Source organism: Sceloporus occidentalis, unplaced genomic scaffold (genome assembly GCF_023333645.1).
Source record: "Sceloporus occidentalis isolate IW3139 unplaced genomic scaffold, rSceOcc1.0.p SCAF_1, whole genome shotgun sequence".
NCBI classification, from domain to species: domain Eukaryota; kingdom Metazoa; phylum Chordata; class Lepidosauria; order Squamata; family Phrynosomatidae; genus Sceloporus; species Sceloporus occidentalis.
In genome coordinates this window covers 278,186,114-278,209,944 of record NW_028316981.1, presented here as the reverse complement: position 1 = coordinate 278,209,944, position 23,831 = coordinate 278,186,114, and the positions used below count along the sequence as shown (strand labels likewise).

General features: G+C 40.8%; 1 protein-coding gene across 1 annotated transcript in view; it reads right to left on the bottom strand.

Annotated features, from left to right (window-relative positions):
- Positions 1-23,831, bottom strand: part of LOC149323944 (protein S100-Z-like) — a 31,776-nt gene that overhangs the window by 4,203 nt on the left and 3,742 nt on the right. Inside the window, exons 2-3 of the mRNA XM_089512866.1 lie at positions 10,076-10,217; positions 615-778 (exon numbers count right to left, since the gene is read on the bottom strand). Coding sequence (XP_089368992.1) covers positions 620-778; positions 10,076-10,217 — 301 coding nt within the window. The 3' untranslated portion in view covers positions 615-619. The remainder of the gene's footprint in view (positions 1-614; positions 779-10,075; positions 10,218-23,831) is intronic.

Below are 23,831 nucleotides of genomic sequence, written 5' to 3'. Positions count from 1 at the left end.
GACAGGCCTAGCAGATATTCTGACTTCATATTTAAAACCTATAACTTTCATAGTAGAATTCATGTCCATTCATCCTACAGTGGCCATTTAAGTATCATTTAAAAATGAAGGATTTCAAGGGCTATCACTCAAACCACAATAGGTTATGAAGGAGAAGGAGGAACAGATGAATTCTACTCAATTCTGATGTTCCCAATTGAGAAGAATACAAATTAGTTGCAGGCCATAGTTTTCCTTTTCCTGACTTATTTAAATTTTGTCCTAACCAATACAAGACATTATTTCTATTCCAGATGCCTTTGCATCAGGATAAGGAGTAAAGTGACTGGGATTAAATGATACTACTATAATTACTTGTCTGGCTTAAACAACTGGACTTTTCAACTGCCCATATTTTACACAGTATTGTGTTTCCAGTGCCTTCCTCTTTAAATCTTAAGCATTTTAGATTTGGAAAACCATTCTATACAAAAAGAAAGAGGAAAGCTGAGAGTGTCAGCAGAACAACTTTCCTAATAATTTTATAATATCCAAATTCTTAGTTGGTCCAATGAGATTAGCCATTAGCCATAAAAGATGTCCTACAGAGTGATAATTAAATGTGTACCACTTACCGTGCCTATTCTCCCTTTTTCCTCATTTGCTCTTCAAAGAAATCATTGCATGCGACTGTCAAGGCAGCAACCAGGACCACGAATTCATTAAAATCCACCTCATTGTCTTTATTGCTATCAAGATCTTTCATAATCTTATCTACCAACTGTGGATCCTTTTGACACTACAAAGGCAAAACAGATATTAATATATATCTTGGCATACTGTCGGATATTGGTTAGAGAGTCTTCTGAGAAGTGGCAATTACTTTTGAGAGTTCGCTTGTATTTCCTTGAAGGTCTGTGCACCCTCTAGTTACACCATTTAAATTTTTTACATTTGCCCCTGCCATAGCAGTTTTTTCAGTCTCTATTTGACTTAACAAAATGATGGCTTTCTAAAAACATAATGTTTATTTCTAATATTTTCAACATTTTAATTTTAAAAAGCTAAATGTTAATGTGCTCTTCTCTCCCAAATAAATTGCTGACAACTGAGTGTGTCTGCATATAAATGGAACAATGAAGGAAACTACCCCAGAAAGAAAAAAAGTATATCTTGTTTATAAATTATACAGACATATGGTCCAACAGGCACGATATACAAAGAAATAACCCCCTGCATAAGAAAGAAGAGGGGATGCCTCTTGTAAACGGATCTTGCCACAACACATTTTTCCAGATCTTGGAAACATCATGTTTTTGGAGTATAATGTCCATTTGTCACTCTGACTAGGGAATTCTGAAAGCTGTAGTCCAAAAAAGTATCTTTTCTACATTTTTCACCACGAGGAAAATCTGATAACGCTGTTGTCTAACTGACTGAAGACAACTTTCCGGCTGATCAAGAAGTTTTCAGTTAGGCTAACAGATTAAAATGATTAACAATGAAATTATGGATTGTATAATCACAAATGAATGTTCATGGATTTTGCTCAGATTGCATCTCTATGTGAATCATCCTTCACAGATTAACACGTGGTGCAGCAACCTCTCAGGAAGTTCTGCCCCTCCCCACCCATTGTTCTGAATTTTGTGATAGATTCCTCAGCTCAAAAAATGAATGAAAATACTTCAGGGCCAAATGTGTACAAAATACTACAAATATTTATATTTTAAAAATTAATTGATACCATAAATAAATTCATGTAACAATGAGACAGAATGAACATCAGTGATGACCCCATTTTGTCCCACTTTTACACCAATCTATAATAAAGAGGTTTTTTAATTTTAAAAAGGAGCTAGGCTAGTTAGTGAACACATAAGAAAGTGAAATGGAGCAAAAGTAGAAAGAGTGTCTATCCATATGAAAAAAAAAGTTATTGAATTCACTGGGACTTATCCTTAGGTAAGTTCATATAGGATTGCATTTTCACTGGTGAAGCCTGATTTTTTTCCAGCTAATTCACTAAAGATAAATGCCATTATTAACATCCATTATCTTTATTAAACCAGGGGCTTGTGTACACTGGTGAAATATGCTGTACTCACCCTGAAGCCAGTCCTGGCAATCCTGATGATATATGAATACTTTGCTCCAAACTAAGCAAAGTCAAAGGAAATCCCAGTTTTCTGGAAACCCTGGAATGACCCCAGGCTCTTTTTGTGTGTGGTTTGATTTGGCCTGATGTAGTTGTCCACACACCAAGAGCTGTGCCATATTCCTTCATTGCAATGAGCACAGCAGGGAAAGTGAATGGTCTAATTTGGAACTGATGCCATCACTTTCTTGCAGTCAGGAACTTCATGGAAAGCCTGTCTGGTGTATCACTGCTTTTGCTTCTGCTGAGAAACAGGTGCCCAGATCCTTGTTGATCACATGTCCAGGGCTGATGCAGTGTCTGCCCAGCTTGCCTGTGTGTCCAACCAATGCGGTGTTGCACTGGATTTGGCCTGGTGTATGTGGTTGCCATCATGATTGGTATGGGGCTAAACTGGGGCATAATGCTTTAGAACTGCCCCAAATTAAGCAGCTGGTGTAGATGCACCGCGACGGCACATGTGCCCACAGAGAGTGCTCTGAGTGCCACCTCTGGCACGCGTGCCATAGGTTCGCCATCACTGATCTAATCCATTATTGTCAACACTGGCTGAAAGTAGCTCTCTGGAAACAAGGCTCTGAAGCGATCATCTTTCCAATTCCAGCTGAAAATACTGAGGAATGAACAGGCAAGCTTCTCAAAGCAAATGCGCTATCCACAACTCCCCTACTGCCAAGTTTACTGCACAGCCTTTAGCCTTGTTCAGCCATTTCTCACTCATCTAGGCCCTCCTCCATGATTACTCTCCTCAGGTGGAAAGTGACACAGATAAAGTGGAGAAGTTCCTACCTGCTCAAGAGCTCTTTATTCTGATTTTCCAGGCTAATTTCTTATACAGAGATCTCCATATGAACAGGAATCTCTTCTCTTCAGATGCACCACTTTCCATGTGAAGAAGGCGGCAGTGGAGAAAATGGGGCTCAGTGCTCCACTGCTCCAAAGCTGAAGAAAACATGGTGAGCAACAACCAAAGAGGACTTGTGTAAATTTGTCAAGGAGGCTACAGCCATAAGTGTAGAGGAACTGTGCAAAGCAATAAAGGATGGGTGTCTTGGAGGTGTCTCATCTCATCTATGTGGGGGAATGGCAAATTTCTTTCTCCCAGTGTGCCAGGAACCAGCAGTATATTTGTACCCACTGAGTACAACTTTGCATTCTTTCCTGGAAACTCACCAAAGATTAGCAGCCAATAGTACATGGACAAACACTAGTTCATGGACTACCACTTTGAGTAGTACTGGTATACATGTGCCTGCAGTCCAACATCCTTCTGCATAGGGTAAATATTCACATGCAAACACGCTACACCAGCACTACACAACCTTCATGCAAAACAGCAACAATGAATATCAAATATTAATGACTGGATACCTTTCTGTAATGAGCAATGCACAAATGCAATGTGCAGTTGGAGTGCACAATACACAACCACAATGCACAATGTTGCAGTATGTGCAACTGTGCTTCCACCCCTGACAGCAGAATATGTCTGTTGCACCATGGTGAATAATTCATCTTACACATGTAGTGTGATTTCTGTATGTGTATGTCATTAAGTGAACTTAACTCATACCTTCATTGCCTTGAGTCCCTATATTGGGAGAAAGGCAAATCAATTGGACCCCAACAGATTTAAGAAGTAGTCATGTCTGTACTTGACACTAGTATTTATGGGATGCTTAAATATGGGCCTGTTTCTTCTGCTAATTATGATGATTGTTCATGTGAAAGAGAAAGTAGAAAAGAAGCATTTGCAATCTGAATTAGCATTCTAGCTAATCTTGGGGTTTTTTTTTGTTCACATTAGAAACTTGACAGATATGAAAGGGGTTTTAATCCATGTATGTGTAAAATGTACTATGTAAGACTGCTAATGTATTATGATTTTCTTATATCCTGCCTTTCTCCCAATATAGGGACTCAAGGCGGTGAAGGTACAAGTTTACTTGTGAATTTGCACTTAATACAAGTATAATCTACTTTTTTTGCCTAATCTGCAGAGATCTGAAGACACATCTATCTTCCACTCGTTGATTACTCTGAAGATTAGACCACCATGGAGACATTTTATTAATATGGTACACAAGACCAAAAAAAACAAAAGCCTTCAATCCAAGAAAACTGATGACAGCTTCATTTTTCTTCCCCTTTCTTTCCCCTTTTATGGAGCTGCCAATTTTGAAGAGTGCAGTGCTTTTTAGGATTAATGGGCTGGAGAATGCTAGTTATATATCAGATCTTTCTTTTCTTTTTCAATGCAAGAATTTTAGCTGAGAATAATTTAGGAACAAACTAGAAGAACACAAATCATATCAGCACTGATAATGTGTCCTGGAACGAAGGCACTTCTCCCCAGTCCCTCTGCTCAGGAAAGATAGGAGGCTATATTTAGAGTCAGCAGAAGTTCCAATCAACCTGTGAATAAAACACCATGCAACTCCAGATTGGAGGAAGCACTTAAAGAAAAAGAAGATTTCCAGATATTGACCAGTATTCCTCTACATAATCTTGGGCCATCCATTTTATATAATCATGTGGGATGCCTCCATGAGCTTGGACATGAATATGCTTTTCCTGAAAAACTTTGGGTGGAAAAGGTACCACTCAAAAGCTGAAGTGGAGGAGCAGATAATAGTCTGTGATGGGCAAAACTCTACATTTTTTTCAGGTAGAAAAGTATGTAGGGTGCCTCTTTCCTAGTGCCATCACTAGGGTTGGTGTCACCCCAGTGCTCCCTAGCTTGCACACCATCCAAATACCTCCTCCTCCAGCCAGTCTATCTCTGCAGTGGTGGCAGGGGGCCAGTGCTTCTACCACCCAGCACTCCATGCTTGGTCTGGCATGGCTGGCAATGGAGGGAGGCAATGCCCTTTCTCACTCAACCAGCAGCTGCGCCAGTCCCAGAAGGAGCTACTGGGCACCAGCAGCATCCCACCTCCACCCGTGGCCACAGCCAATGGACATCAGAGGTGTCTTGGCTGGTGGAGGGGGGCTCTTGGACAGATGGGAGTTACTGCCCCACTTGGTGTTCAATTCCCCAAGGTGGCATCTGGTATGGTCCACATCCTCATACACACTCATAACTGCTCTTCCCTGAGTGGCATAAATACTAGTGTCAAGTAGAGACATGACTGCTTCTTAAATCTGTTGGGGCCCAATTGATTTTATCAGAATCTGCACATGCATTATGGTTTACACTGTTTTAAAGAGCAAACCATGGTAATATGGTCTTAGTCTGTTTAGACTATTTCCATGTTGTTTACATTTGTTAAACTAATTTTATTGTATGTCACCTTGAGACTGTATGACGTATAGAGGGATATATGCATTTTAATAAATTTTTAAAAAACAATTAAATAAATAAGTTGAAGCAGTTTAAAAGAATAGCTCTTTCCTCTGCTTTGGAGGCATAGCTTTATTCCAAACCCCACTCTGATCTCATGGCTATTTGCATGGATATTAACCATGTCACCCCAAACTGAGGTAAGAAGGAAATAATGTTGTGATCAACATTATGGGATGAACTGAAGAAGCAACGGGATGGAGAAAAGTGAAATTCCCTTGAGGACAAGGGGGAAGCACCCTCAGACTATGCAAAGTCCAAGGGAAGCAGAGAAGGATGATGACAGAATCAAGAGAAAGATTAGAAGATGTCAGCTAGGAAGGAAACCTATGGCTGGCATTCAGACACCATTTCAGCTACAGCTCATTTAACACATAGGTCTAGAGTACATATGTTTCTACTCATACATACAACAGTGACTCTTTGGTGGCAGTGTTCATGTTGCAGATATAATGTTGACATTGATGGTGAGGTCCATAATAGGTTAATCAGTGACAAAATACAGTATTATTAGCTTTTATTACATCTAAGTGGCAGTGTGATTAATGTGCTGTTTTGGAGTGGTTTTATTTACATCATTAATGAAAATGACCTCTTATTGTACTGAGTATCTGGTACAGCAATTGGCCCCAGAACTGACAATGAATTTCTGAGCGCTGAAGATCCTATGACACTGACAGCTAGTGTCTTTCATTTCAGTGGAATGGGGATAGGATTCAGAACATTGGACATTCAGAGGTAATTCACCACCCCACTCACATGAAGGCAACCAACCACCACTGCTTTATGACCTACCCTGCCCCACCTTGATCTTTAGTGAATTCAGGATCGTACTTTAGAGTTAGAGTGGGAGCTTCACAACCAAAGTGTCTTTACAACCAAGCTTTAGCAATATGAAGATACAGTATCCATTGTTGGTTTCAAGCATCTGAACATAATTTACTTACATTCTATGATCAATGGAGTTTCATCTCAGTGTTGGGTACAATAACTAAACAGAATCACTGAGGAACATAGGAATCTGACTTTTGTCACATCTGGCTCAATAATATCTTCTCTGACTGCCAGCAGTTTTCTAGGGTCTCAGGCCTTCCACATCACCTGCTCCTTCTAACTGGAGAGGCCAAGATTGATGCTGCAACCATCTTCATCTAACGTATGTGCTCTGCCACCATGCTACATCCCGTGTAAGTAGTGCTGGTACCAGATGATGAGAACAAACAAGGATGGCCATCAGTTTCAGGATGTATTTGTGAGCTTCTAAAAGCATCTGGCTATAAAATGTTGGGATGAAAACACTGAAATAGATGGACCTGGATTAGGTAAAGCACAGCAATTTGCACATTCTTCAACTGAACAACTGGATACGAAGTAAAGAAAAAGGCCACAGCACTCTGGCCACTTCCCTAGAACTTGGAAAGTATTATTTTTGTACAACCAGTTAGAAGCTTCGATTACCATGGTCATTAAATAAGTTACTTTCAGGACTACAGCTGCCATAACCTTCACTGGCCATATTGGCAGGGGGGTTCTAGGACTTGTAGTCCAAGCATTCAAACTCTGCAATTTCCTATGCACTTTATTGCAGAGGTTTTCCAAAAGTTTCCATGTCCTATATACTCAGTATTTATATGGGTCCTGTCTGATCTACAGAAGGGATTTCGCTCAAACATAGCTATGACAACTAGAAATTATAACATGTTTGCTTAGCCCTAGCAGTGTGCTCAGGAGAACTCAAACATGATGTACTTTCTTCCCAGAAGGCTGGCAGAGCAGCTTAAGCCTGGAGTCAGATCTTGTTTTTTATCCCCACAGAGAACTAAATGAAAATTGAAAAAAGAATTGCAGATTACAGTGTATACATTCATTTCACTTTTGTCTCTGGTTGACAGGATTTGCATGTTTTCATCACCTGAAACACAGCTTAGCTGTAAGTGACAGTGCCCTCCACCCTGCAAAAGAAAAAGAACAACAAAACCCAGCAACAACTTGTCTGTAGACCATGGGATGAGATGGTTTCTCAAAAATCTCTCAGCTGTCTTAAAAACTATTGTGTCTCATGCCCAGAACTTAGTTGAGAAGACTATGGGTGATCCAAGATGGTAGAACTTTATAAAGGAATAAAATAGAGTGAGATGGTTGGCACAGTGAATAGGAAGGGTCTGGATGTACCTGTGCTCAATTTGGTTCATCACAGCCAGAGATTTTAATGGGAAAATGCTGTACTTAAGTATTTTTCTATTTCTAACTATTGTGCTTTTAAAGCTGTTTTTAACTTGTTTTTAATGTTATTACCAATTTAATTGTGTTGTAAGATTGCAACTGTTGGTGTTTCATTTCTTCCTGTTTTTAAACTATGCTGCTGTTGTACTGTTATTTTCTTTTACCCACCTTGGTTCCCACTTCTCAGGAAAGATGGGATACAAATTAAAAAAACAAATAGCATGCATTTGCTTAGAGCACTATGACCCAGCAAAACTGTTGTATGGAGTTGCACCTGCCAAATTCCTCATGACTATTTTACCACATTCAGAGTCATCACAGAGCTAGCTGACGCACATACTTGCCACATCGTTGGGTAAGTATGCAAAGTGGTCCTATTTTCATCAAAGAAAAGCATGTAAGAAAAAATATTGGGGGAGGAATTTGATGAAGGGAAAGATGCAAGTTATATTCCCAAGTGTAAAACACCGCTAAGAATTGGACAGCAGACCATACAAAGAGAAATCAGGGAGGTTGAAGCAAGGAAGAAGGGATTGGTGTGTTTAGCATCACCTGTACCTGGTTTTTATTTGTTCTCTGACTATAGGGTGGAATCCCATTCACAGTAGAATGGAGAAAATGAAATAAAGTGAAACTCAAGCATATTTTCAGGCAGCTGATGATGAAAGACAAAATGTTCTTATTCAAGCCATCCCATTGTTAAAATCCCACCTTTACAAAACCAGCTTTCCTGCTACCATTTTTTTAAATTTTCTGTACCAAGTGAAAACTTTTGTATTTGATTGTTACTTTTGTTTTTGTTGATTGTCATGATGTCTGTTTTTATGCTAGACTTCTTATTGCCTGCTGTGTGTTCATTGTGATGCACAAGCTGTGCTGTGTTGCAATTGTGTTCTTGCTGTTTTATTACAAGCCATTCTGATCACTATTTCTGAAGACTGGCCAATAAGTAAATAACAGGGGGAAAAATAAACAGAATAAAACTCTGTATGGATCACTTCTGTAAGACATTTCTGTGTATACATGATTTCACAATTTTGCAGTAGCCCCATTCTACAGCTTAGAGTTTGGTGAGATCAGGCAAGGAATACAATCACCTATGGTTTAACAAGAGGCAACTTTTTGAGTTACTGAGATATTTGGGAAACAATATTGGTTTACAGACATCTTGATGAGAAACAAAAAGCCACTTCTTAAGGTTAAGAACCTAACGCCCTGTAACCTAGATCCCATTGTTAGACCTAACCTAAAGTAAAGCAATTGAATCAGTTGGATTTACTTTGCGTTCACTGACCATTCAACAATTGACCGGACAGCCCAATACCAGTTGGGACTAACCAACAAGGTTCCTACAGTTCACTTAGGACTTAACCTAAGACTAGAACTCTCCCTTTGGTTCACATATCAGTACAGTAAAGGGATTGCAGCTGTTAAAGGAAAACAAAATGGAAGTAGATCTCATATGACCAACATCAGCCCACCAGTGGTCTGGAGATATTATGTCTGTCATAGAAATTACCAAATCCCTTATGAATCTCTAGCCTATCCCTCCACTTGGCAGCATCACAGCAATGAGGACCATTATATACTGACTTTTTCTATAGTGGTTCTATGTCTTTTGAATTTCCAAGAGAGCAGAGGGAGATGTATATAGCTACAGCAGAAGAAGGACAAAAGCAGGATATTCTGCCAACAATAAGAATTCTGCATCTCCAAATGAAATTTTCCATCAGTCTTCAAATTTCTAACACTGCAGGGAGTAAGACATAGAAAACCATTCATACTTACAATTCTTATAGTTGCTCTATTTGCATTCCCTTCATAACTTTGCCTGTCCTTTTTACTGGGGTGCCTAAACTTTGTTTATAAATGTTCAGCTGAAAGATACTGCAGTATTAGGGACTGAAAGAAAATTTCATTTTGAGGGCAGAATTTCATAGAGTTCTTCTACACCAGATAGTAGAGAAAATGTAATGTAAGTGCAAGAATGTGCAAGGGTTACTTTTTTGGACTATAGACATGCTGGTTGAAGGATTCTAGGAGTAGTAACCCAAGAATAATTTTTACAGACTACAGTCTATATACACATCAAAATCTTATAACAAGGCTGGCTGCTAAGCCTCTTAATAATAATGCAACCAAGAGCCCTGTTTGGTTACCATCTTACATTCTCCCCTGGATGGAACATAATATAGTGACTATTTGTGCACACAGTTCAGCTGCTTTTGCAGAAAAGGCTTTATTGCCTGTCTGGATGAACAAATGGCACATAAAACATTCTTCAAGGGTTGCCCAATAGCTATTCCCCTCCTCAGTTCACCTTCCCAATAAATAGTCAGCAGAAAAGGCTCAAGATGATAACTCCATCTTACCGAAAGGAAATCCGTAAGTTCACTGGTGAGGAGCTGTTTGAGTTCTCCTTTATTGAGTTTATATTTATCCCCTTCTTTTGCTGAGTAATGGTGAAAGACCCTGATTAAGGTATCCATCGCACCTTCTAGTTGTGTCGGCATACTACAAGGAGAGAAGAGGCAAAGACTTAGGGCAACTTTGCATGAACCATCTCAAAATGCGGTCATTTCCTCCTTACAAAGGGATAAACACAGTTGCTCCCAATAAGGAAAAGATAGGGTTCAAATCCCTGTGGATCTCAATATGATCATCAAATGCACCCCGCTATTGTTTATAATGCTTATTTAGGAGAACACTTTTTACACATTAATCCAGAAGAAAATCTCAATGCTTTGGATTCATTGAGTGCTGGGTATTCAGTCCTAAACCATGACTGTGAAGTCTCTTTAGAAGGAAGAAGGAAAGAAATGCATATAGCAAGAGCATTCAAATGCAACATTCAGGCATTCCCCTACCTGTTCCGGTTCAGGTCTGTTCCAAATTAAAGTATTGTTCCAAGCTGGTAGAGAGTATATCTAACTATATCCAGAGTGTCCCACCCTAGCTTGCCAATATCCCCTGAGCTTCTAGAAGGAAATCGCCAATGGCTTTTACTTTATTTGTGACAGCTTGTTATTAGTCAACAGGTGTATGCATCTTTTCCCAGGTGCCCTGCCTGAGCCTGGATGGCTTCCCTGAGCACATTCAGTAAGGAGCTGGGAATAGAAAAGGCATGGCTTCATTAAAACATCAAGGACGGAAATCTAATTAGTTGCTAGGAAGCCAGCCACTGGGAATATGACTGCCACAAACACAGAAGAAGAAGATGTAGTGCTTCACCTTATTTGTTACATTTCTATACCATCCAGTCCCTAAAGAGCACAGAGTAGCATATTCATTTCTCTGCACAACTACCCTGCAGGGTAGGTCAGATTAAGAATCAATAACTGTCTGGCCCAATAGGGAAGCCAACTTCATGAACAAATAGGAATTTGAACCTGGCTCACTCCAACCCTGGCCCAATATGTTAACCAGTAAGCACTGCATCATGCCTTTCACTTCATAAGATATTAATGCAACTTTGCTTTTATGGTGAAATGCTTAACAGCATCACAGTTCAGAAGAGAAAAGAGAGCTTTCACTATATTATTATCTGACTGAAACACATAGAGGCTGAATAGACAGGAGTATCACTAAAGATCTCCTCTGCCAATAATCACAGGAAAATTCACTGCAATACATAAATTTTGGGACAAACAATCCTCTTTCATTGGAGAAACTGCTGCCAAAATACGGCTTCACTAGGAAATAAACATACAAAATGATATCCGTAAGATGATCATGCCTTGTCCTTTACAGTATACAGCACTCCACTTGAATGAACTGTCTTTATTACCATTGTCTGGTCAAAAGACTGTTTGTCCAATGGACTCCAGAATGAAGGTGGTGAAGAGGGGCTTGAGCCATCCCAAGACCAGGCTGGGAAGTGAGCCCTCCACTCTGAAATTATATGGCAAAATCAGATCACCAAGACTCCTATGCCTAGAAATATTAACAGTTATTGTTACTGAACCCTCCCAGGAATAATAAAGGGTGCCTACAATGTGTCCTATACATGCTTACTAACCTAATGGATGGCATATGGATGTACACGTTCTGCTGTAAAAGTCTTCATATTTAAGTATGTTTCATTGATACAGGAATGAAAAAGTAATTTGCCCTTCTGCTGTAAGTATAGTGGGTCCTTTATCCACTGGGGTTTGATTCAAAGACATCCTCCCACCATGGATACTAAAATCTGTGGATGTTCAAGTCCCTTTATATAACGGTATAGTAAAAGGGTTTCCCTTATATAAAATGGCAAAACCTGCTAGTAGGGAAAGTTAATAGCAACTGGTTTGATTTATTCCCCCTTCCTCCACACACATTTTAAAAAGAGTTCCAGGGTCCCTGTTTGATCTTTCTGTAGCCACTGGATTAAACTGGAGGACATTGCTTGCATCCTATGCAACTACATCATTAGCTCAGAGGTTTGCTTCGTTTTGTTTTTGGTGGGGCACAATCCTCACTGGGAAAGACAGGACAACAGCACAAATACTTAAGAGTTAGAATAATGTTGGTGAAGTACATGTGCACACTGCAAGTGAAAATTTGGTTTGGAGTGTGGCTCCCCCATGTGTATTGACATAGAATTGTTTGCTAGCTACTTTGATAGTTTAACAAACACTTTTGAAATCATTTATATCTTCTGTCCCTACTGCTTATGGGGCAACAGGGGGGAAACATGCAGCACCCCAGATGTTGTTCAACTGCAACACCCAGCATTTTGCACCATTGACAATGCTGTCTAGGGGTGGTGGGACTTGCAGTTCACCAAAAGTGGGCTGCATAATTCCCACACCTGACTTAGGATGCACCAAATCTTTTCACTGGCAAAGACCTTCTTGCTTACTACCCACTCCTTTGATTGTAAATTAGCCACAGCAGAAAGTCTTTCAACAGGAGTGTACATTATTTTTAATATCATTATTATGTGTGTAGTACTTTCAAAATTGTTGCAAATTAATGACTGAGATCCTGTACCAGGAAGCAGAGCTGATAGAGCTCCTTTCTCACTTACCTGTTAAGACTGGCAGACCACCCACACCCCAACAGAGGAGATTCTGACACAGTAGGGAGCAGTGTGATGAGTGATGATGGAGATTATTACACTACACTCTTATAGTGCTGCTATTCCACTTTTACTGCTCTAGCTGCCTTCTTTTGCATTCTGGGGTTCCCAAGAGCTCTCTGGCTGAAAATTCTAAATTCTAAACTGCAAATCCCAGAATGCCACAGGAGGCAGCCAGAGCAGTAAACGTGGAATAGCAGTACTATAAGAGTGTAGTGCAGTTATTTGCAATGTGTGACCAACCCCTTCCTGGTGGAGAGACATGCTGTAACAGGAATACAGTAACAGGCTCATGGATATCCTCTCAAGCAAACGTGTTTCCAAACCCAGTTGCAATGCCCAGTCATGTTCACAACTCTCCCCCCACCTGGGTACAAAGGTAGGAGCAGAGTGGTAACACCAACATTAGTCATCACCAGTTTTCTGAGTCTGATGCTGTGTTGATGACCTTGTATGCATGCAGGTAACACAGGGGAAACATAGCTCAGTGGCAGAACACAGTGGAAAGTCCCAGTTTCAATTCCTAGCAATGGCCAGGTGATGGAGAAGAGTCTATTATACCATGGATTGGTTTCACACCTAGTCAACTTTGATATCAGCTTGATATTGAAAGGGATCTTTGGTCACATCACCACCAGAGGTGTCTCAATGCAAGAAAAATAGCCCATCCAAACATGGAGATCTGGCAGACTTTGCTTGCGAGAACTAGCATATGTAGACAGGATAGGTCTTTTGAGGCTGGAATCTGCATAATCCTTCACACAGGTGAGTGATGGAGTGCAATGCGCCCAGTACTTGCCAAAAGGTGGGGATTCAAAGGGCATTTCCCTCTGGAGATGACATATTTTGCATGAGAGATCTAGCTTGATTACCCTGCCATTTCCTCCAAACCAATAGTTTTTCTTCCTCCTGGAAAAAATCCTTTCAATTCTTGCGAAACTGCCTTAGGTTCCTTTCACCTTATAAATATGCCTGTTTGGGGCAGCACCAATTAAGTCTTGGCTGTACACAAACACTCTACCTGTTTCTCCCTTGACTCTTCAGCACAAAGTCCCTGCTGTATGCTGAGCCAGAATCCAGTATCATATTACCTGCTGCTAAAAACCCTCTGAAATTGCTATCAACTACCACCTTTTATATCATCAGTTCTTTTCTGCATGTGTGAATGAATGCCTTTGAGTGAAAGCTGATTTCCCCTTGTTATAAATAAAATAATTAATTTAGAATCTGTTGTCTGGAGTTCTGGGTTTGGAACTGTTATACATAGGCTGAATTCCTTGTCTTTAAGAGTTAACCAAGCCCTCCCACTGCTTCCTATTGAGTTAAATCAAGCCCCCCCCCCCATTGAAGTCACTTGTGGGTGCCCTCCAAAGACCCCAGCATTTTGGGTAACAACTCTTTCTGAAACCCTAGAGAAGAAATGAAGCATGACAGAGTACCTAATTCTGGACTTAACATAAGGCAGGTAAGTGAGTTTGTGCTGAGAAACTGGCTTGGGGAAGAGCATACAAACAAGTACCAAAAGTGTGAATTTGAGTGCTTCTCTGAAGATGCCAGCCACAGATGCTGGTGAAACATCAGGAATAAACTCTTCTAGAACATGGTCACATAGCCTGAAAAACCCACAAAAAACTAAGTACCAAAAGTGTATTTTTATTTTACAGGGAGAGAAACACATGGCCTTCCTGATGTTACATCAAAAACTAAGCTTGGGAGAGCTACGTTTTAGACTACAAACCTCAGAATTCCCAATCAGCATGGCCATTGGCTATACTCTTTGATGGAGTTCGAAGTTATACTAAAAATACAACATTTTCAAGCTCTCACTACAGTTCCCATCAAACCTACCCTATATGGCCAGTAATTAAGGGTGATGGGAGTTTTGCAGTCAGCTAACATCTGGCAGGACACATCTGTGTCAGATGATCCACACCTATGTGCAAATGATAAAAAGTACCTAAAAAAGTTGAAACAAATGAACAAACAAGAAACCTGCCAGATAAGTTTTGACACTTTTTTTCCTGCCAAGTTTCTCATGGCTTTCCATTATGTGGGTTACGTGCTCAAATGCTTTGCTTTTGAGACATGTATTTTACCATGAAGCCAAAGGGTCATCAGAGTTGACAGAGTTTGCTTACCTGGAGCTTATGGATGGGACTTTGGCATTTTCAGATAATGTTTTTTGATACTACTCCCAGAATAAATAGCACAATATTTGGTTTATCTAAAGGATTTAACTGCTGGGCTTCCTGGTCTTGCAGTACTTGCAGCTAGGTGCTAGGCTGGGAACATCAAGCAGCAAGGACACACAGAAACTGGAGCATGTCCAAAGGAGGGCAACTAAAATGGTGAACGGTCTGGAAACCATGTCCTATGAAGAACGACTTAGGAAGCTGCAGATGTTTAGCCTGGAGAAGAGAAGGTTAAGAAGTGATATGATAGCCCTGTCTAAATACATAAAGGGATGCCATATTGAGGAGGGAACAAGTTTGTTTTCTGCTACTCCAGAGAACAGGACCTGGAACAATGGATGCAAGCTACAGGAAAAGAGATTCCACCCCAACATTAAGAGGAACTTCCTGACAGCAAGGGCTGTTTGACAGTGGAACACACTCCGTCGAAGAGTGGTAGAGTCTCCTTCCTTGGAAGTGTTTAAACAGAGGCTGGATAGCCATCTGTTGGGGATGCTTTTTATTGTGTGTTCCTGCATGGCAGGGGTTAGACTGGATGGCCCTTGGAGTCTCTTCCAACTCTGATTCTATGTCTAACTTAAATGTATGGAACACACTCTACCACACAAGACAACAGAATCTCTGCCACGTTTCATTATGTGCTTCTCCCACAGCAAAACAGGACTAGAGTATAGCTACATTGCAACCACACTAATTGAATATACCCTGAAGCACATCACCAAAAGCTTGTTTCATTTCTCACTCTTACAGAGCAACGGAGAAACAATGGTGAGCCCAACCATTTGGGGCTCAGGTTGAAGACTTTGGGTTTCAGGAACTAGCAAAAAAAAGTTATTTACTTTGCTATTAATGTATTTTCACTGCCAGGGATGAGGAGAGGTGTTTGTTCACTCTTCTGCCTCATGTGCCAAAATAAGTTTGCTGGATTTTGCTGCTTTGCATCTTGAGCTGGGAAGGAGGAAGGTTGTCATTTAGTGTTCTGCCTCAGGCAATCAAAGCTCTTGGGCCAGCTTTGTGAGTGAGCAAAATCACCCCACACAGTAAATGACAAGCAAATTATACACTTACAACAAAGTGCATATATGCTTAATATGCTAATGTATACATTTCCAGGCCTTGATGTTTCTCCAGTAATGGTGTACCACCTGTGCAGTGTTGCCAATTTCGCGACTTTCACGCGAAAACGGGGACTTTTCAGAGCTTTTCGTGTGATTTTCGCGCCTTGCTCTAATTCAGTGCCTTTTCCGCGACTTTGGCCCTTTCAGCTCCAGACTGCTGCAGAGCAACCAACCCTTTGGAGTGTAACAGTTTTCAGCCAAGAGGACTGGAGAAAAACCTCTCTCTCTCTCTCTCTCTCTAATGACTCCCTCTGAGAGCCAGGACGGAGCAAGCCCAACCAACCCCAACTGTTTGGAGGAATAGTTCAGCCAATCAGAGAGAGGACAGTGATTGCCCCCCCCCCCCCCCAGGCATTCTCAGGCTCCAGGGGCAAAGCACAGTGGCTGCAGTGCTGGAGAGAGGCAGGGAGTGAGGGATCTTGGCTGGCTTAATCCCAATTGCCTTGGATTTCCAAGTAAGACATAAGTTTTAAGGCACACAAAGGCAATAGTTGATAATGGTATCATGGCTTGATGTTGTGGACTTCTGTGTCTGCCTGAGAGTGACATTTGAATTTCTGAATTCCTGAGCTTGGGCAGAGTGCCCCAAGCCTACCTCTCAGGGTCGTTGTTGTACTGTGATGTGAATGTGATGTCCCTGAGTGTGTGTGTGTGTTAGTGATTAAATATGACTCTGAGCATGGGCAGAGCACCTGGTAAGTTGGCATCCCTGCCCTGTCTTCCAAGAATTTTGTTTTGTGACTCTCTTTTCGTTCCCTTTTCCATTGCCATCCATACTGCAGAAATAATCCAGTTTGGCACTGCTTCTAACTGCAAGGCTCCCTGCGATGATGGGATTCTGGGCACAACAAACCACCAAGCCCAGAATTTCATGCATGGAGCCCTGGCTAGTAAAAGCAGTGTTTCAAACATGTCACAACAAACTACAATTCCCAGGATTCCCTGGTTTGACAACGGAATTGCCTCCACACTTCCAGATCACAGCCCCAGAGAATGAGTCTACAGCATATCAGTGTTGCCAGTTTAAGTCCACTTCTTCAGCTGCATTTGGATTAATAATAATAATAATAATAATAATAATAATAATGGTGATGATGATAGAGAGATCTTGTAGCACCTTTGAGTCTCACTGAAAAAAAAGTTGGCAGCATGAGCTTTCCTAGACTTAAGCGTATTTCCTCAGATGCATGGGAACTGTAGTTCATTGTGGCACCAGAGCTCTTTCTCACAAAACTACAATTCCCAGGGTTCCCTAGCACTGAGCCAGGGCAGTTAAAGCAGTCTCAAACTGGATTATTTCTGCAGTATGGATTGGACCTTGAGCATTTTTAATAACGAAGGTCCAAAACACACTGCAGAAATAATCCAGTTTGTGACCGCTTTAACTCTCCTGACTCAGTGCTAGGGAATCCTGGGAATTGTAGTTTGTTGTGGCACCAGAGCTCTTTTTGATAAAGAAGGCTCAATGTCTCACAAAACTACACTTCCCAGGGTTCCCTAGCACTGAGCCAGGGCAGTTAAAGCAGTCTCAAACTGGATTATTTCTGCAGTGTGTCTTGGACCCAACTCAGGCTGCATCTTCACTCCAGAGACAATTCCCAGGATTCCATAGCACTGAGCCAGGGCACCTAAAGTGGTCTTGAACTGGTTTATTTCTGCAGTGTGTCTTGGACCTAACTCAGGCTGCATCTTCACTCTGGAGACAACCCAGTTTCATACCGTTTTTACTGCCATGGCCCAGTGCTATGAAATCCTGGGAATTGTAGTTTGTTGTCACACCAGAGTTTGCTGAGAGAGAAGGTTAAATGTCTCAGAAAACTAGAATTCCCAGGATTCCCTAGCACTGAGCCATGGCAATTAAAAGGGTGTCAAACGGGATTTATGTCTGCAGTGTGGTTGCATCCGAACACATTTCTATTTGGCACAAAGCTTCCTGAACCCCCTTCATGTCAAAATAAATATCTTAAAAGGACTGAAAGATTCTTTGTTTGGTTCAATGGTGATTTTGAGGGTTGAAATAAGTTACAATTATTTTTATTCAATTATGTTTACGTTTATTTGCAAAACATCTGCCATTTTAACATTATGGGAATTTTCCGGGAATTGTGACTGAATATTTCGTGTGATGTGGGGGGATTCAGCGGGTTTTGGACAAACATTTTCGGGAATTATCTTCGAGGCTTGTTGGCAACACTGCACCTGTGGCCTGACCTAGACTTGACCCACTAGGACTGGACTGACTTTACTGCTTCAGTTCTCTTTACTGATGCATTTCCTCTTCTTTTTCACAGGAGGAAGACTCCCGTGATATCTACTGTGCCTGGGCCATATGAAATATTTCTACAGGGATGTTCTCTAGGTTGTATTTTGGTATGATGGTTGGTGTAATATTCTTCTTTAGCTTTACTCTAATTTTAGATATGAGCACAGTCTGTGCCACAACCTGATCCTTGCTTTTGCAGAGAGGGTGGAGTTTCTCCATCTTCTGCTTCTGATTATGTCATCTGTTTGATTTCTATATTGGCCTTCAGGTGATGTCCAAGTATACAGTCACCTCATGCCTTCCTTGATGAATGTGTTTCTTGGCCTCACAAAATTCAGTCAGTCACTCTCCTGCTTTATTTCTTGATCCTAGGTCAAATTTGCTTACAATCTTTGTTTTTGCTGTTTCTTACTTTTGCTGAAATATAGCCTCTTGCTGAAATGTAGCCTACAACCCATGGTATTCTTTAGTGGCCTCCCATCCAAGTACTAGCCAGGACTGAATCTGCTTAGCTTCCAAGATCAGATTCGATCTTTTCTCTAGGCCTTCCTGCAACATTAATACTGACAAATATTTTGAGTGGTTTTTGCAATGGTTTATAGAGCAAGAATAAATTTTCACAAGCAACCTTCCAAGTTGTGATCTGCAGAATCACATACTCCCCTTCCCTGATTTAGATAAGAAACAAAAACAAAACAAAACAAAACAAAACAAAAGGATGATGAGCATTCCCCAAAATCACCAGCTCATAACTCTGGTGTAAGGAGGAGCTGTTATATATTGTGTGGACTTGTAAAAAGCAACTCAGACATTTTCCGGTGGAATATTAAAATACATAAATATTGGTATAGATCAATGGTTCTCAAACTTTTGGATCTCAGTTCCCATAATCTCTTCTGTTAGCTGAAGTTGAAAATATCTGGGAGAGTAAAGTTTGAGTACCACTGGTGTATAAAGCATTCCTTCCTTTTCACTGTCTTTTTACAAAGCTTATGTACTATAAGATATAGCCAGAAGAGGGACCCCTTATCACATATAAACAATTGTGTACTATAGATTTAACAAGCAGCCATGTTTTAGCCTGGTAGAATTCAAAGAAATAGCTGTGTTAGTCTGGAAAATTAGTATGCAAAGGGATCTTGCAGCACCTTTGAGACTAACTGAAAGATAGAAGTTGGTAGCATGAGCTTTCAGAGACTTGAGCCTAGTTCCTCAGAGGTATATGGCAGGCAGTGGCATCACTAGGGTTAGTGTCACCTAATGCGGGAACTCATGGTGTCACCCTCTCATTTCACACCATACAGACTTCTTTGTAATGTTTTTTTATACTAACATTACTCGTAAATCGTAATTCCCGTATACCACTGAATGTAATGCTAATAGTTGTGACATAAACAACTAGTAAAATTAAAATTATGCCTTCAAATTGCAATATCATATGCTCAACCTAAATGTATTTACATATAGATAGTGAAGATTTGGTTAAAATGTGATGTTTTTAAAGATTTTTTAAAATTAATTTTTAATTTAAAAATTTGAAATTTGAATTTTTCAAAATTCTGGGGCCTCTCCCTTCTCCTCCCAATGAGGTTTACGCTACTCCCACCATCTCTTAAAGCACTTTACAAGGAAGTTGGCGAATGCCACAGCCTTTTTCTGTCAAAAGGCAGGTATTTGAGGAGCAGTGGTGTCACTCCCCTCAGGGTGTCACCTGGTGCTGTCCATACACCCCACACACCCCTAGTGACACCACGGGTGCTGGGGACTCCACCACATCTATCTGGATGAGATCATTCGGAGACATGGGGCAGGGTGTTATCTGTACGCTGATGACACCCAGATATGTTTCTCCATGTCTCAGACTGCTGCAGTGACTATGGAAGGCATTTCTCCTCTGAATGAATGTCTTAAGGTGGTAATGGACTGGATGAGGGAAAACAGACTCAAACTGAATTCAGACAGGATGGAGGTACTTGCTATAGGGACCCCTAATCCGAGAATGGAGATATGTCAATCTGTTCTGCATGGGGTCACACTTCCCCTGAAGGACTGTGTTCGCTGCTTGGGGGTGCTCCTGGACTCATCACTCCAGTTGTCGGCACAGATAGATGCAACGATCAGGAGTGCCTGTTATCAGCTTTGGCTGATAGGCCAGCTGCAACCCTTCTTGGAGCTGGGTGACCTTGAAACAGTGGTACATGTGCTGGTAACCTCTTGCCTCAATTTCTGCAATGCGGTGCCAAGTTCAGAAACTTTAGTTGGTGCAAAATATGGCAGCCAGGCTGGTCACAGGTAAATCCAGAGCTGACCACATAAAACCTGTCTTAAAATCTCTTCATTGGCTGCCAATTAGTTTCTGGGCACAGTACAAGGTGTTGGTTATAGCCTTTAAAGCCCTACATGGCCTGGGTCCAGACTACTTGCAGGAGCGATTTCCTCCACACAATCCACCCCACACACTCAGGTCCTCTGGGAAGAATTTACTGCAGCCTAAGAAGACCAGATGGGCTGAGGTAACCCAGAGGGCCTTCTCATCTGCCGCTCCTAGGTTATGAAACGACCTGCCGGAAGAGATCTGTCACATTACCACTCTAGAAGCCTTTAAGAAGGCTGTTAAAATGTATCTCTTCCAGCAGGCCTTTCCAGATTAGCCTCCTCTCCCACTGATATTGGAAACCTACTGGGAGACTTTAGACAAGTCACACTTGCTCAGTCTCAGAGGAAGGCAGTGACAAACCTCCTCTGAAGAAACTTGCCAAGAAAACCCCATGATAGGTTTGCACTAGCAAAAACACCCTCTGAACAAATCTTGCCAAGAAAACCCTGTGACAGGATAGCCTTAGGGTCACCATAAGTCAGAAATGACTTGAAGGCACACAACAACGACAAAACTATGTACTGTAAGGGCCGAAATATTCTGAAGAGACCAGATTCAATCTGATCTTGAAATCTAAGCATGGTAGGTTAGTACTGTACATGGATAAGGAACCACCATGGAATACCAGGTGTCCTCTATATGTCAGAGGAAGGCAATGGCAAACTACCTCTGAATATTCCTTGCCTAAGAAAGTCCTTTGAAATTCATGGGGCTGTCATAAATCAACAGGTGATATGAAGGTGCATGTACGCACATGCACATACACACATATATATATTTGTGACTAATTGCTACCAAGCATTGCACCATGCCTATTACTTCTGTCACATTTTGTTTAAAAGTGTGTTACAGCATTCCTTTCAATTTTGAGAACGTATTTGTATTTAGAATTTTCAGACTATGTATAATTCTGTATTGAGAGCATCGATAAACAGGAGAAGGAGCCTCTAGCTAGAAACAATGACAATCTGGTTCTGCAACATTCTTGCCTTTGCCAGATAAGTATACAGTATGTGTTTACTGTGTGCAATTCAGAATCCTCCCTTTGCTTCCTGTAAGCAGGCAAATCTCCAAGTTCTATTTTATGTGTTACATTAACATTGATAAAGCAAACACAAGAATGTGCTTGACAGAGAAAACAAAGGTTATAAAACTAGAATACCATATCAGATAGCTTGATGACCGAGTAGTGAAATCCATATAGCCTGGGATGGTTCAGTGTAGATGCAAAGTCCTCCAGTTATTTGCACACATGATCCTATGTTTTGTATAATTCACCCTTTGGGGTAAATTCATATTTAATAATACTTGTAACCCAAAGAGCTTTATGCAATCAAAATATAAGCACCCATTTGCTGGATCCTCACATAATACATTCTATAAGCTGTGTCCAACTGACTTGGTTAAGTGACTTTGCATGTGACCTTTGACACAGGTGACAGTAGGACTCCCAGAATAATGTCAGAGCTTGAAATAGTTTCTAAACTGCAATCCTCAAAATCTCAGTTCTGGGAGTTCTAATTAAAAAAGTACTCAGGAGAACTTGCTAATGGAGTTGAAATTTTATTACCTGCTTTTTATTACCCTTTGTCTCTAGACCTCACATGGCCAAGAAAGGGATTGTCTTCTGCTTACATGATATCTCTCAATACCATCTTAATTGACAAGAGAGTAACATCTGAGACAAAATGTAGGCCCGTGACGCTTAATATTGTCACCTTTATCCTCCTGTATGGTTTTAATCTCTTTGCCTGATGAATAAGTGACATTTCAAAAGCTTGCATGGTGCATTTTATGCTTTGGCACTGGCTCAATAAAAGCATTGATTTGTAGGTTTTGGATTTTGTTGTATATTGATGCATGGCCAACACAGCTACCCCATATATGTTTTCAGGAGAATTGGTTATTATTAGGATCAGTTTTTTCCTATAAAAATCCACTTGTATGCAAAACATACAAAGGCATTTGGCATGGAATAGCTCTTATCAAATAACTCTAGCAAGGCTTCTCATAAAATAATCAGCTGGAGGAAGGAAAGGAGGTGATTTGTGGGTTTTGGATTTGTGGATCCTAAATGCTGTACAGAATATGGGGCATTGTGGTTTCTGTATAGAAGGCATGCAATTGCAACTGTAGCATGAGGACAAAGAAGCTAGAGATTGGATAAAAGTCAAGGAAAGGGAAGCTTGATGACTTGATGGCTTTTCAGGTAAATGGGAGTATGGTGGGAATATCTAAATTATATTTGCTAAATAGTGGGAGTATGGTGGGCATTATCTGGTTACTTCCTCTTCCTTAGCACACCCTTTGCTAGCCTTTCCATGACTGTGCTTATCTCTGCAGCCACCACTCTGTGGGGTGGAAAGATATGTAAACAGAGGAAACAGCACAGCCAAAAGATAGTCAGGAGAGAGATGAAGTAAAAACAGGCCTCCCAAAAGATTTCTGCAATATATGGAACAGGAAATGAAGAGGGAAGTTAAAGAGAAAAGAACAAAGAGAGGGAAATGTTGTATAGTTTGTCACCAACCCTGCAGAATTGACACTGCGTGGCAAGTTTCAATTCACGACATGCTTTAGGTTTATTTCTCCCTCATCACATCTTCCAAATATGGTGCTATCTGCTGGGGTTTGGCTCCAGGAATTCATGCACACACACTATGGAAGTCCGATTAAATACAGGGGCATAGTAAAATGGTGTCATTTATATAAAATGGCAAAATCAAGGTTTGCTTTTTGGAATACACACACACACGGGGAACATTTTCAAGCCATGGATGGCTAAATCTGTGAATACAGAGTACTGACTGTATACATAACTTGCTGACACTTCCCTGACTGTAGTAGTTTTCAAAGAAGTAGCCATGTTAGTCTCTAGCAGTATAAAAAGGAGGAATTAATAACAGCATTTCTAAGACTAGCTGGATCTGAAGAAGTGGGTTTGTATCCATAAATGTATATACCCAAATCAGTTTCCATTGGAACTTTAGCAAATGATGGCTTAACATTAATTTCTATTTCCAAAGAAAAACATGGTGGTCCTTCTTCCCTCTGCTCTTTACCTCATGAATAACTTCCTGATTAACATTGCAGGAAACTGAGCAAATAATTTCAAT